Genomic DNA, 14,771 nt, shown 5'->3' with positions numbered 1-14,771 from the left:
TGGGTCCATGGATAAAACGCATCTTCTGCATCACCATAAAAGGAAAGGAACTGAAATTAAGAGAAGAGAGAGATTGAAGTGTGGCACCAAGATTGAAAGGAGAAAGAGGTTGAGGGATAGTGAGAGAGGTTGGAGAAGAGAGTAAAAAGAGGCTGCTTACCGGATTTAAAATTGGTGAGATGTTCCTTGGTCTGAGGACCAGAGGTCATAGGTGGATCTTTCTCACGGAACAAAGAGCAGGAGGACAGGGGATTGATCTCCCAAGGGAGGTCCCCTGATCCGAGTCATGGCACCAAAATTTCACTCGCGTCTGTGTGAAGAGACCACCAAACAGGTTTTGTGTGAGCAACAAGGCTGTTTATTTCACCTGGGTGCAGGTGGGCTGAGTCCGAAAAGAGAGTCAGTGAAGGGAGATAGTAGTGGGGCCATCTTATAAGATTTGGGTAGGTAAAGGAAAAAGGGGGGTTCTCTGGCGGGCAGGAGTGGGGGTCACAGCATGCTCAGTGGGGGAGCTTTTTGAGCCAGGATGAGCCAGGAGAAGGAATTTCACCAGATAATGTCATCAGTTAGGCATGGACCAGCCATTTTCACTTCTTTTGTGGTGGAATGTCATCAGTTAAGGCAGGAACAGGCCATTTAAATATCACTTCTTTTGTGATTCTTCAGTTACTTCAGGCCATCTGGATGTATACATGTGGGTCACAGGGGATATGATGGCTTAGCTTGGGCTCAGAGGCCTGACAGTTTCTAAAATAGTGATGTTATCTATTGGAGTATTTGGAAGAGTTGCAAATCTTGTGACTTCTTGAACAATGGCTAGTAATCATTTAAATATGCTAAACATCTTAGCAGAATTTTGGCACCTCTTATAATCCTAGCCTTGTGGCCTTTCATTAGTTTTACAAAGGTAGTTTAATTTTGGGAAGGGCTATTATCATCCTTGTTTAAGGTTAGACTATGAACTAAATTCCTCCCATAGTTAGCTTGGCTTACACCTAGGAATGAGCGAAGCCAGCCAGCCTGTGAGGCTAGGAGCAAGATGGAGTAAGCCATGTTAGATTTTTCTCACTGTCAGAATCTTTGCAAGGATGGTTTCACAGCAATAATGGAGGAAGCAAAGATGGTGAGTGTGATGATAGCCACAGAGACCATTGCATTAAGGGTTGAATAGGTGTCAGACTCCAGACCAGAGATCTATAAGAACTATTTCAATAAATCTCACCTTAATCTTCTGAGGGTGAAATTCTTACCGTGCCCATTTTACAGATGGAGAAACTGGATACCTATGCGGGATGCATCATTCTAAATTGTGACTGAAAGAAAAGGTCCTTGAAGGGGTCTGGTCCAAGTATGCATCCCGTAACTATTACTGATGGCATATGGCTTGGGCTTTAGAATTGAAGAAAAGAGTCTTGAGGAAAGGAGCTGAGGAAAGCTGAAGAGAAGTTAGGGAAGAAGTGGCCTCCATATTTGACTATTGAGTCAAACATTTATTGATCACTGTCTCTGCACTAAGATGGAGGTAAACAATTCAATGAAAAGAGTCAAACTCTGTAAAATATTTGAAGAGATTAATTCTGAGCCAAATTTCAGTGACCATGGCCTGGGGCACAGTCTTAAGAGGTGTAAGTACATGTACCCAAGATGGTCAGGCTACAGCTTGGTTTTATATGTTTTAGGGAGAGGTAAGACATCAATCAATACATATAAGATGTACATTGGTTTGGTCTGGAAAGGTTAGACAAGTAGGAGTGGGGGCTTCCAAGTCATAGATGGATTCAAAGAATTTCTGATTGGCAATTGGTTGAAAGAGTTAACTTATTAACTTATCTAAAGACCTGGAATCAACAGAAGGGAGTGTCTGGGTTAAGATAAGTGGTTGTGGAATCCAAGGTTCTTATTATGCAGATGAAGCCTCCAGGTAGCAGGCTTCAGAGAGAATAGACTGTAAATATTTCTTAGCAGATCTAAAAAGGTTCCAGACTCTTAGTTAGCACTCTCCTGGCTCAGGGTAAAGATCCAGAAAAGGAAGGGAATTTTCTACAGAATGTAGATTTTCCCTGCAAGAGACAGCTTTGCAGGGCCGTTTAATATATTTTGGGGTAAAATACTTCAGTTTCTTTCAGGGCCAGCTATCTGTCATGCGGTGCTGTACTAGAGTCAGGTTGGAATTTGGTGTCTTATTGCTACGGAGTCTATTTTGTCAGTCTTAACGTCTCTGTTTTAATGTTAATGCTGGTTACTTATTTCTGAATTCCAAAGGGAGGAGGGTATAATGAGGCATCTCTGACACTCCCCATCATGGCCTGAACTAGTTTTACAGTTTAACTTTGGAACGCCCTTGCCTAAGAGGAGGGGTCAATTCAGTTGGTTTGGGGGGCTTAAAATTTTATTTTTGGTTTACATGATAATGACTAAAGTCATTTTTGCCTTTTTCCTCTCTCCCTCTCATTTCTCCAGTGCATGTTTAACTACTTCCAGCTGTGATTTCTGGAAAGCAACAAAAACTCAACTCGATAACTTGGCACTCTGGATTTATGACTACATTAGCAGATGAAGAGTCTTTGCCCTCCACTACGTCTCACCAAGACTCTTCTTATTATAGTAGAATCTGCCTTTTGAGGCATTTCTGATACTTTGCTATCTCTACATCCTTTGCCCCCCTTTGCTCATTGAGACACTATGTGGGCTTATAAATTAAGTGTAAGAACAACATCCTTTCTGAGAAAATGGGAGAGTGTGTGTGTGTTTGTATATAAGGAAATAGAGGCACTTAAATCAGAATCTCCAAAAAGATATGTCCATTCATTCATTCACTCAACTATTAATTGTGTATTGAGTGCCAACTACCTACCAGCCACTTTTCTAGACACCAATAATTTAGAAGTGAACAAAACAGATAATTCCCCTCAGGAAGCATGTATTCTGGTGGGGAGAGGGCAGAAAATAAACCTGTAAATATATAATATGCCTGATATCAAGTATTACAAAGAAAAAGGCATTTAGGCAAGGGGCTAAGGTGTGCTATTTTATATAGACTGGAGAGGGAAGGCCTCGGTGAGAAGTTAACATTTGAATAGTAACAAGGGAGAGTGAGCCATGGGAATATCAGAACATTCCGATAATTCCAATAACATTTTAGATATTTCCTATATTTCTGATAATTCTTATTCACGATTTCACGGGAATATCAGAAGAACCTTCCAGAGGGAAGAGCTTATGCCCTGAGGCCTGTTTGAGAACTAACAGGCAGGCCAATATGTTTGTAGCATATGTGTGAACAGGCGAGCTTTAGAAAATGATATTAGAGAGGTATTGGAGGTTGGGTAGCAAATCATGAGGGACCTTTTGTAGCCCAATGTAAGGACTTTGACTTCTATTCTGAGTGAGATGGGAAACTATTGTTGGATTTAGAAAAGAGGACCTCTGGTGTGTCTGATATAAAGATACAACTCTGACTACTTTGTTACAGGATGGAAGGGTCTAGTCTGGTATTTTTGTAAACCACTTGCAGGAGAAAGATGGACTAAATAGCTTATTGAAGTTAAAGTGTTTATTCATATGGGATGCTTTAATTATTTTGACATTATTGAGAAAATTCTATGTAAAATGTAAACATTCTAAAGCCTTTTAAAGATATTATAAAAATGAAAATATCTTTTTAATTTTTAAATTATTTAATCTCACAATGCAAAATAATTCTATTATAAACGAATATTCTTGTGTTACTGAAAATTTGGACATCAGAGCAAAATGGTATATGTATCAGTTAAGGTTATCTGGTTGCCAATAAGAGAACCCAACTTTTCTTTTAAAAATGGAATGTATTGGGAAGGTATTGGGTAACCTACTAATCAGTGGAAAACAGTCTGAAAAATCAGGGACAGAAATACATAGGAATCAAAGCATTTGATGCAAGTGGCGGGTGGTGGGGCAGGCAGGGAGATGGGCAGGTGGGCGTCTCAGAAGCAGGTGTTCTTCCCAGGCTCCTTAGAATGCCACCACTGGAACTGAGATCTAAATATTTCCTACCTCTTTTCCCTGTTGCTCCATATTTGTCTTAAAGCCCGAGTATGTGACTCTGGCCATGGTAGGATAAGATGTCTTGCCTGACAGTTCCACTCAGCTCTAGTCAATGGGGCAGAGCAATACCTCAAGGAAATTAGGGTCTGTTAACAAAAGAAAGTATAATGGATGCTGGTCAGCTAAAATGCTACAAATGCCACAGTGTTAGCCCTAGTTACATTTCCTTTTACTATAATTCTTACAATTTTGGCACATCTTCTAGCCCTATTTCTTGTATGTGTCCCAGTTTTTTTTTTCTTAATTTTATCTATTGTTAAATGGTAAAGTTAGTGGTCTTCTCATACATTATTTAACCATTCCTAAATTGCTGGACATTTAGATTATTGTCATGAAAATGTAATAAATAAAGCAGCAGAGAATAGTAATAGCTAACCTAAACTGGCTAAATAATAGTGCTTCCACTCCTGAATATCTGGTCTACCCTACTGTGCTTCTACAAGAGAGAGCATGATAAAATAAGTCTACATTCCAGCAGAATATTTAAATGAAGGGGATTTCATCCGGCATTGAAACTGACAGAACGGTAAGCCTTATCCTCCCAGGGACTGACAATTTTCCCTTTGTCCATTAGGGGGCAAGCTGATTTTCATGGCCCCAGGACCCATCGAGCTCAGGGCACACGCCATCCTTGTTTCTGATGGTGGAGAGCTCCGGATTGGATCCGAAGACAAGCCCTTCCAAGGCAGAGCTCAGATCACACTCTACGGGAGTTCCTACTCAACTCCCTTCTTTCCCTATGGAGTCAAGTTCCTGGCTGTGAGGAATGGAACTCTTTCTCTGCACGGTGAGTGAGGCAATTGATCAGAGGAAATGAAGTAGAGCTGTGTCTAGCAGTGGAAACTGATAAAACTGTTTAAAAGTCCTTGACTATAGTTGCTGAGCCAACCAGATCAGTTAGAGCATGGCACTATTTCCTTAAATAACAAGTAAAACTGTTATGATTCCTGTGGCAGAGTACACTACCGTTCCCAATTGTTTGCTCCTCTTTCTGTAAGAGGATTGTGTATACTTCCACCCACTGTTAGGTGACTTTCAGTGCCTCCTTGTGGGTGGACCATACTTCCCGGCCCCTTTGCAAGAGGAAACTTAGCCTTATACTCGCTTTGGTCAGTGGAATGTGAGCAGAAATGGGGGACTGCATGGCCAAGTGAAGGTTTTAAGACCTGTTACGATGCTTTAGCCATTTCATTTTCTTCCTGCCACTTGAGAATAGCCTGTCCCAGATAGGGGCAGTTCCTTCTGCTTAGAACCTGAACGAAGATGACATGGGGCAGTGCTGCAGCTGACCTACTGCTCTCATGTATGTGAGTGAGAAATAAGCCTTTGTCATAAGCCACTGAAATTTGCATTTGTAATTGCAGCATAGCCTAGTGAAAACTGACTGATACAATTACTTAGCATGTACTGATGTCTCTCAACATGCAGTAGCCTGGTATCCCAAATCAAATACAGACAACCTCATTTAGTTGTTGAACCTATTCCTGTCTCCCCAAACCCTCTACCCCATGAGCAGGGTTTAATTACAGTTCTACTTAGAATCCTCTTACAGATGGGTGGGGTGTTTAAGGATTCCCAGGAGAAAATAGATTAGGCTACAGTGTGTTCCACTCCAACTTTATTTGCTTTCTGATCATCTAATTCCACTTTGCAAAATGGACATTTTTTTTCCCTCTTGAGAGTCAGGAAATTACCAGGTGTGCCAGGATAATCCTTAGTATCAAGTGTAAAATATCAGTATAAAATAATGAGTAAGCATATTTCAGTGGGTGTTTATATGCTTTTGGTTGCATAGCATGAGCCAAAGGCAGATCAAAAATGTGGGCTCTAGATAGTGACTCAATCTCCAGAAAGCATAATGTCATTTACACAATGATATTTCTATATTGGCATCACAAAATAATCCACTTGTCATAGGATAATTGCTCTAGATGAGGGCATGGAGCTGTGCTGAGGAATCTGCCATTTTTCTTTATCCAGACTCTGTCTCATACCGACCACAGGCCCCAATCATTGTCTATCAAAAAACATGCTTGTGTCTCTTTTGGCTTACTATGAAAGGAAGCAAGATCTTTTCCTCAAGCATTTAAGTGTTGACTGTGGGCTACCCAGTGTGCTAGACACTGGGGATCAAATTTTGTGAGGTTAAAAATACCCCATAACTCACTGGATAGAAATTCAAAATGCTGGCTATGTTGATTCTATGATCAACTTCCAAGGGGACCTTTTTACCTCCTATCTTCATCAGCAAGCACCTACATTGATTTTGTAGCCCAGGATCTATTCCCACGTCAGCCATGGTTTTCAAATGTTTGCTCTAGCTCAATGGCCTCTTAAGCCACCAACCCAATATGTTGCTTTTTACCAGTAAAAAAGTGCATCTGGGGAATAAGTTGGTGTATATTTGTGGTTCAGCCAGCCCATAGATCGTCCAGAGGACCCCAGGCTTAGGAGGAATCCTCAGATTTGAGAGCCACTGTCCTGTATGATGCAGATAGCACAGCTCTTCCTGAAAATAGGAATTCAAATGAGGAAAAATGAAAACTCTCCTAATTATTTTATTCTGCCTCTTTCATTCCAAGCTCATCTAATTCTCATGCTCTATTGTGAAGAATCAAAGAAAGAACTCAGAAATATACCTTTTGTGCCTGTATTTTAAATGTACGTTGTGCATGTAAGCCTTTGTGGTTAAGCAAATGTCAAGAAAATCCCTAGTCCCATTGCTTACAGTCAATATGGGGCAATTCAAGCAAAGTATATGCCTCTAATATGGTTTGAAAATTCTGAAAGTTCAGAAAAAATGTTGCTACTTCAGCCATCTGATGTTACTGGATATTGAGAATGAGACCTCCTCTCCCTCTGCTTTCCTCATTTCCATCTCCTCCTTCCTCTTTCTCCTCTCTCCCTCTCCTTTATTCTCCTTCTCCCTCCTCTCTCTCTCTCCCCCTTTTCCTATATTCCCAGATTAGGCCATTTTCAAAACTGGTTAAACATTCCCCAAAGCATTTAGGACAGAGAATTGACTAGGATCTCACCTGAATCACAGAGCTTGCCCATTGAACACAGGCAAAGATCAAGCCATTTCCTCTCTGATGTGATGCTGCAGCATCTCGTGCATTTGAAAGAAATATTATGTAGAAAAGAGCTCAGCCATTTGGGTGACAGGGATTCCTTTCCTGATGTATCTGTCAGAGAATCGCAGCCCCACGTGCAGCTCATCAATTCTCTCCTGTCACTTCTCCCTCACCACCTGAGGTCTCAGACAGATTTCCCCTCCAGCGTGGTGGTATATCATGGCTAAAGTCATTTCATAATTTCACTGGCCTTTTGCCAGGGCCAGAGGTGGGTCTGGTGACACTGGGGCTTTAGGAAAAAGCTAATTTTCTTTCACCATCAAGTATGCAAAATAGTGAGCAACTTGATTCACTGTTTTGCACCCAGGAAGTCCCTAATGACCCAGCATTCGCTCAGTTTCCCAGGATAACATAATGAGGAGATTCACCAACTTTGGCGCACAGAAGAGCCTTTTGGGAGAGGTTTTTGTAAATCTAGATTTCTGGGCCTGGAAATGTACATGTGATGTGACTCAGGTGGCCTATTGACTATACTCAGAGAAACACTGGTTCTAGTGGTTAATCAAATTGGAATCAGAAAAGGGGCCCAGTTCTGCCACAGATCAGCTATGACCTTCAACAGATCTCTAAAAAATCAGAAAAACACAGTTCCCACTTCATAAACTTATTGCTCATGAAGTGTTCCAGAGTGCTGGGCACACAAAACACATATTAATTTTCTTGTCTATCTCTTTTCGTCAGAGTAACAGAAGGGTTTTAACCTTGGAGATCATGTGGTAACAACATTCCCAGGCATCTTCTCTTCTCTTCCCACCACCCAGTCAACACCTTTAGATTTTAATCTCTCCTGGTGCAGCTGCTTCCCAGCTGTGGATAACCACCATTCCTGGGCGTGGTTACAAAAGGCTTCTTAGAAACTATTTGCATGGGTCCCAGTATAGTCTGAAGCAGGGCACTGCCCAGCGAATGAGGCCCTTGGCAGACATTTGGTTCCTAATATTCAGCAGCAATGCTGAATGGATTCTAATTTAACTCCAGCTCAGGTCATGTAGAATCACACAAATGGTCTGCATGTCAGTCCGATCACTTTCCCACCTTCTCCTTCCGTCTCATTCTTTATTATTGCTCTTTGAAACCCTTCTGCTCCAGCTGATTTTTACCTTAGATTAAAATCGCTAAGCAAACAGGCTTTGGTGTTCAGCTGTCACAAGGCAAGATGGAGTTGAAAGCACGTTACATGTATTTCTTTGAATGTAGGAAAAGTCCCACACCCTTATACACTCACATATACACACAGCTGCACATATACACCCACACACAGCACCATCTTTTCTGTTTCTGTTTGTTTGAGAGTAGATGAGGACAGGTTCTGAGTTGCTGGTGGAGTTCAGATTGTTTAGTAACTTCTGTCAGCTGCTCACTTTGATGCGTTAATATGACTAAAGGGTCTCAGGATTCCTCCTGAGTGGCAGTCTGGGGTTTGGGTAGCTGTAGTCAATAAGGAAATTTCACTCTTGCCTTTTGCCTTCATCACTCTGTCTGCCAATCCAGGTTCACCACTCCAAACTGAGTGCCAATCACTTGTCACTTTTCAAGTGGGTTGCTGTCAGCCTGGGCAACTTAAATTTTTGACAATGTAATTACGGCTCTTGCTTCCACAGTGGGAATCTGAGCAGGATGGTGGAGCTTTTATTGATTGTTCAGCAGGGAAATTTATCAATGTCTCTCACTTCATTTCCAGTTTCTCCCTGAGAAATTTGGCTGACAGTTTCTTAGGAGAAAAACAGTCTCATGGCCTTGGCTGGACTTCTGTCTTTGTCCTTTTCAAGAAATTACAAGATATAGGCATTAAATATACATGGAAATTCCTGAGAAAAAGCAGTATGTGGGGCATGATTGAAGAAAGCACGAGTGCAATTGCAAGGAGCATAAGAATTTGGTAGGAGTAAATAAAAGCAGTGGTCTAAATAAGCAAGCTTAGATATGGTTTGTTTTCCTTCTGAAAGTGCCAAGTATCTGCATGTAAATTTCATGGTTGCTATGAGTACTGTGTAATATGCACTATTTTCATAGTTGCTAGAGTATCAAGCTGTCTTTAAGCATGGTATAAAGTGTGTGGAACAGGCACATGTGTGGGAGTGTGTTTCCGGTCAGTGGTTTTCACATTGTGCTCCACAAAATCCAAATGTTTCCTGGAGGGGATTTAGGGGTTCCCTAAACAATGAATATTGGAGGTCAAGTAATAAAGGTTTAAATTGCTCAAGTAATTGATTTATTGCTTTTATCTGTTATATATTTGTGTTCAAAGTAACAGTTCGTTAGAAGAAAGAGTTCCACTGTTAAAATTGTGATTAAAAAACTCTACTAGGTCATTCTTTTAGCTGTGGTGTATGGATCCTTTTGAGGTGTCCAGGGCCTCTCTGCATGATTCCTGTTTCCCCAAGACTGATTTAGCTCTGGGACATTTTCTATAAAGTCTGTTCTTTGATGTAGGGTGAAACTTTCTAGAGCCCATTTTCATGTCATAACAGTTCCTCTTATCCAACAATATATTTTTAAATCTCCACTCTCTCGTCACCTGATTAATAGTCTCCAATGCTGTCTCCTCTTGCCCCTTTCCTTACCTATTTCTTCTAGACCAAGACTCCTCCCTTTTCTTCTGTCTCTCGTTCCCTTGAGCTAGATACAAACCAGAGCTATGACATGGCATTTTTATATGTAGCTTTATTACTCTGAAATTGTTTGGTTTTAGGGGACAGAAGCCCACTGGAAACAAACTTAGAACCAAGGATTTATGAATTCTTGTAATCAAAACGCAGGATGGAGAGAAAGACAATGGCCTTAGACGTGACTGTCTTCAAGGGTCCAAATGTCCACAGGACTCACCCCTCAGTCCCTTACCCTGGCTGTCTCTGCATGTATTGACTTCACTCTCTCCTACTCCTTATTGCTGCCTTCTCTATGGTTATTGGGACTTCCTGATTTCATGTGGACTTTGATTTTCTACTACCAAAGAAAGGAACACTGTATTCTTTTCAAAAAATAACCAGGGGAGGCCTCCCAAAGTCCTGCTAGAGTTACTTAGCAGACTAAGGACTATACATGGTGCCCAGGGGGAAAGTGCACTGTGACTGTCCAAGCTCAAGCCACATTTTCACTTCTTTACCAACTGTCAAGGCCAGGAATGTAAGGCCATGTGAAGAGATCCAGCTCTGCCTTGACCAGGGAGGCCAGGGTGGTGTGGGATGTGTGTGTGTGTGTGTGTGTGTATGACTGTGCATGCATGTGTATGTTTGGGTGTTTTTGTGTATGTATATTTTGAGAAGCTGTTCACCAAAAGGGGAGATGCCAACCAGATCCAGAAAGGAGAGATGCAGGGAAGACTTCTGGTTCAGCCTGAAATCTCAAGGTGACTGAAACTCACAGACAGAAATATTCAAATATGGTACGATACTGTTGTATAAACTCAATATGTAAAGTTAATGACAGCTATTTAGGCTGCATTTAGGCTGAATAAAACAAGTGTGTGAGATCAGGCAAACAGAAATCTTCATTAAGTTACTAGTAAGGATCCCATCAAACAGGAGATATATATAATATATATATAAAATATAATAATATATTATAATTATAATTATATATATAAATTATAATTATATTATATATTTATATATTATATTTATGTATTATATTATATATGATTATGTAATATAATTGTTATATAATTATATAAATATATAATTATATAATAATTATATATACAAATTATATAAATTATATATATAATATATAATATATATTATATATAATATATAATATATATTATATATAATATATAATATATAAATTACATAATTATATATTATTATCTATAATATATAATAATATATAATATAAATATATATTTATTTATATATATTTATATAATATATATAATATATTTATATGTAAATATATTATATATATTATAAAAATAAATAATAATATATATAAATTATATATAATAATATATATAAATTATATATAATTATATATAATTACATAATTATATATATAATTATATATAAATTACATAATTATATATAATTATATATAATTACATATATAATTATATATAATTATATATATAAATTACATATATAATTATATATGTAATTTATATATATAAATTACATATATAATTATATATGTAATTTATATATATAAATTACATATATAATTATATATATAATTACATATATAATTATGTAATTATATATAATTATATATATAATTATGTAATTATATATAATTATATATAATTTATATATATTATTATATATATAATTTATATATATTATTATTTATTTTTATAATATATATATTTTATAATATATATAATTATATATAATTTATATATAATTATATATATAATTTATATATATTATTATTTATTCTTATAATATATATATATTATATATATATTATATATAATATATATATGTAATTATATATATATATAATTTATATATATAATTATATATGCAATTATATATATAATTTATATATAAATTATATATAATTTATATATATAAATTAAATAAATTATATATAATTATATAAATATATATAATTATATATAATTATTATGTAAATATATATAATTATTATGTAATTATATATAAATTATAAATATATAATATAAATTATAATATATAATATTATATATTATGTATTATATATAATATTATATATTATATATAATATATATTTTATAATTATATACAATAATATATAATATTATATGTTATATATAATATATATTTTATAATTATATACAACAATATATATTATATGTTATATATAATATATATTTTATAATTATATATTATATATATGCAATAATATATATGCAAAATAGGCTGCAATAATATATATATAATTATATATTATATTATTGAAAACTTTTGCTGTGATTGAACCCCAAATTTTAAATCTCAATGTTGCTCCCAATTTTAAAAGCTTTATCCCAAGGTCTTAGGAAATCTCATTTTCTAGTGTATGCTATGGATTTTCTTCTTTCTTCCCATGAACTGTGGATTTCCTCAATATTGAAGAGGTTCTCTGCTTTCCCCTTGCATTTATCACCACAAAATATTACCTGTGATTTCATGGGAAACTTGAGCTGATGTGGTGTGTAAATTTGCCACAGGCCTGAGCAAATGCAAGAGACACATTTTTAGGGATGTTTGGTAGATGCAAACCTTCCAGACAGAAGTCTGACTCAGAATAGATTTTATTTTTCTTTAGTCACTACCTTCGTCTGTATTCTGATGGATCCTTTTTCCTGTCCTTTAAAAACACCTTGGTTACCAATAGCTTTCCAGTTGATTTCAGATATTGAAAATGCCAGTCCTGACTAATCTAGTTTAAAAACTCAGTCTCCTATTCATTTAATGTTACCTTCCTCACCCACAAAGCTTCAACTTGAGGCACTTGGGATGGTAGGGTCTGCTCCTTCACTCTTCCTCTAATCCTTCTTATTTCATATTGTCAGTATTGGGGCAGGTGGAAGAGGTAAGGTGAGAGGTTTAACAAGCTTAATACTTAACGGTGCACCTACATCCTCTGTTGGGTGTTGCTCTCTCTCTGAATAATAATTGCTGACTATTGAGTCTCCCTCCTAAGATGCCTGCATGAAATCACTGGAGTCTTGTAGGAGGCTTTTCCACTGCACAGTTTCTCAATGTGGAAGCCCCACCTGGGTTTTCAATCCGTTAGCGTCCACCTTGGGGGTTGGTCTTGGTGGAGTACTAGAAAGTTGGTTCAAGCCAAGCTATCTTCCCTACAATTCAGCTATCCAGAGGAAACTTACAAATCCCCATGAAAGACGTTTCACTTATCACCCCTTTCTCTGCTCTGCTCTTTCTCTAATTGTTTCCCCTGCTTAGATAAGCATGAGCAGCTGAGCAAATAGGCTGCATATGCAGACATTCCACCTGGGAAAAGAAGCCAGTCTCCTCTTCTTACAGGTCACTCTGTGATTGATACTTTTGCAGCCCTCTTTCTTTGCTTAATAAGAGAGAAGTAGTTTCACACCTCACTCTATAGGAAGGGGAGGAAAGGCCAGGGTTAGCTCACCCAGGCTGATGGCTCATCCCCATCTTTCAGGATTTCTTTGAATCTCCTTGTTTTTGGTCATTCATAAATCATGGAGTGGACTCTGCTCCAGGGATGGCAAAAGTGGCAGAGTTAGATTAGCTTTCTTTAATAAGGCCCAAGGAGATGTTTTCTCCCTGTCTGTGGCTTCCCTATAATGTGGGGTGCTTATCATCTCCTGATCCTATGCATGTGTCCTCCTGGTAGGTTCTAGAGGAGCAGAAGTCCCACCCAACAACCTGCTATGTATGTAAAAAGGGTGCCCTAGAGGGATGTGGGGTTGAAGGGGAGAGCCACTGTCATTTTGCGGTTGTTATTTGGCTTTGTTTTGTTGGTTTTTATTTAGGACTGGGAAGGAAGGAAGATTAAATAGAGGGGAAGAATGGAGAAAGGAGGATGAGGAAAATTAAAAAAGTATTTATTGCTTTTTCTACTCTTAAATTTAAATGAGCTTTAATTCAGTGTTGGGGTTCTGGTCAGCTGGCATGTTGTGGCAGATCGTAATTACACAGTTGAGTTAACATCAGCAAGCATGGTCCTGGCATACTTGGAACCCTAGCGTGGTAGGACAGCCAGTAACTGATGAGTGGTTCTCTCTTTTGAGCAGATGGAGACTGACCCTTGGCTCTATGTCCTCTAAAATATAACCAACACCACCAACAAAAAATAAGGTTTTTTTTCTGTTCTGTCTAACAATACTTCAAAAAAGTCTAAACACTGTATAACCATTCTATTTACAGTGGCAGATATGTGTCTGCTAAAATCTCATTGATCTGGACAAGAGTAACCTTGGAACAGTCTTTAAGAAAGGGTTCCTTAAATTAATAGTATAAACCACACTTTAGGGGACTTGTTTAAACACATTTAAGTGAACATGCTGTTTTTAAGGTCTTTTAATTTCAGGTGTTTGCATGTAAATGTATACTGCTAATTAGAAATGAGTTCTAGCTATTCAATAATCCAAGTACAGCAGGAACCCCACTTAGAAACACATTTTAAGGTACTTCAAGTTTCTGTATATACTTGAAAGTGTCGGCATTAGTCAGGTCTTTTTTTGGTTTCAAGTGACAGAAAACCCAATTCGAACAAAAAATAAGAGCACTTATTGCCTCATATAACTGAAAAGAAAAAACTTGAGGCGAAAAGAAAAAACTTGAGGCACAGCTGAGTCCAGGTGCTCCAATGAAGTCATTAAGATTTTGTTTCTCTGCGACTCTTGGTTCTGCTTTCCCCTCAGTTGGCTTCATTTTCAGTCAAACTCTGCCCTCATGGAGGCAGAAATGGCAGTCCTGTGACTCCAGATGAAAGGGAATGCCTCTTTCCCAATGGCTGTTTAACCTCTGAGCAAATTTCAACATTTCCCCATCACCTTTTGACATTGCTCCTTCGGTTTTCTTCTCCTTAGCTTTCAACATTATTTAATGTATTATGTAAGGTTTACTTTTCACATTTTTTTGTATTTATTTTATTACCTCT

The 14,771-nt window shown here is 37.6% G+C and overlaps 1 protein-coding gene across 1 annotated transcript in view; it reads left to right on the top strand.

The window, feature by feature from the left end:
- PKHD1 (PKHD1 ciliary IPT domain containing fibrocystin/polyductin) overlaps window positions 1-14,771 on the top strand; it is a 467,099-nt gene that overhangs the window by 147,564 nt on the left and 304,764 nt on the right. Inside the window, exon 36 of the mRNA XM_008958657.5 lies at window positions 4,658-4,870. Within this exon, the coding sequence (XP_008956905.4) occupies window positions 4,658-4,870 (213 nt within the window). The remainder of the gene's footprint in view (window positions 1-4,657; window positions 4,871-14,771) is intronic.

This window comes from Pan paniscus, chromosome 5, assembly GCF_029289425.2.
Source record: "Pan paniscus chromosome 5, NHGRI_mPanPan1-v2.0_pri, whole genome shotgun sequence".
Classification (NCBI taxonomy): domain Eukaryota; kingdom Metazoa; phylum Chordata; class Mammalia; order Primates; family Hominidae; genus Pan; species Pan paniscus.
This window is presented reverse-complemented; position numbering and strand designations above follow the sequence as displayed.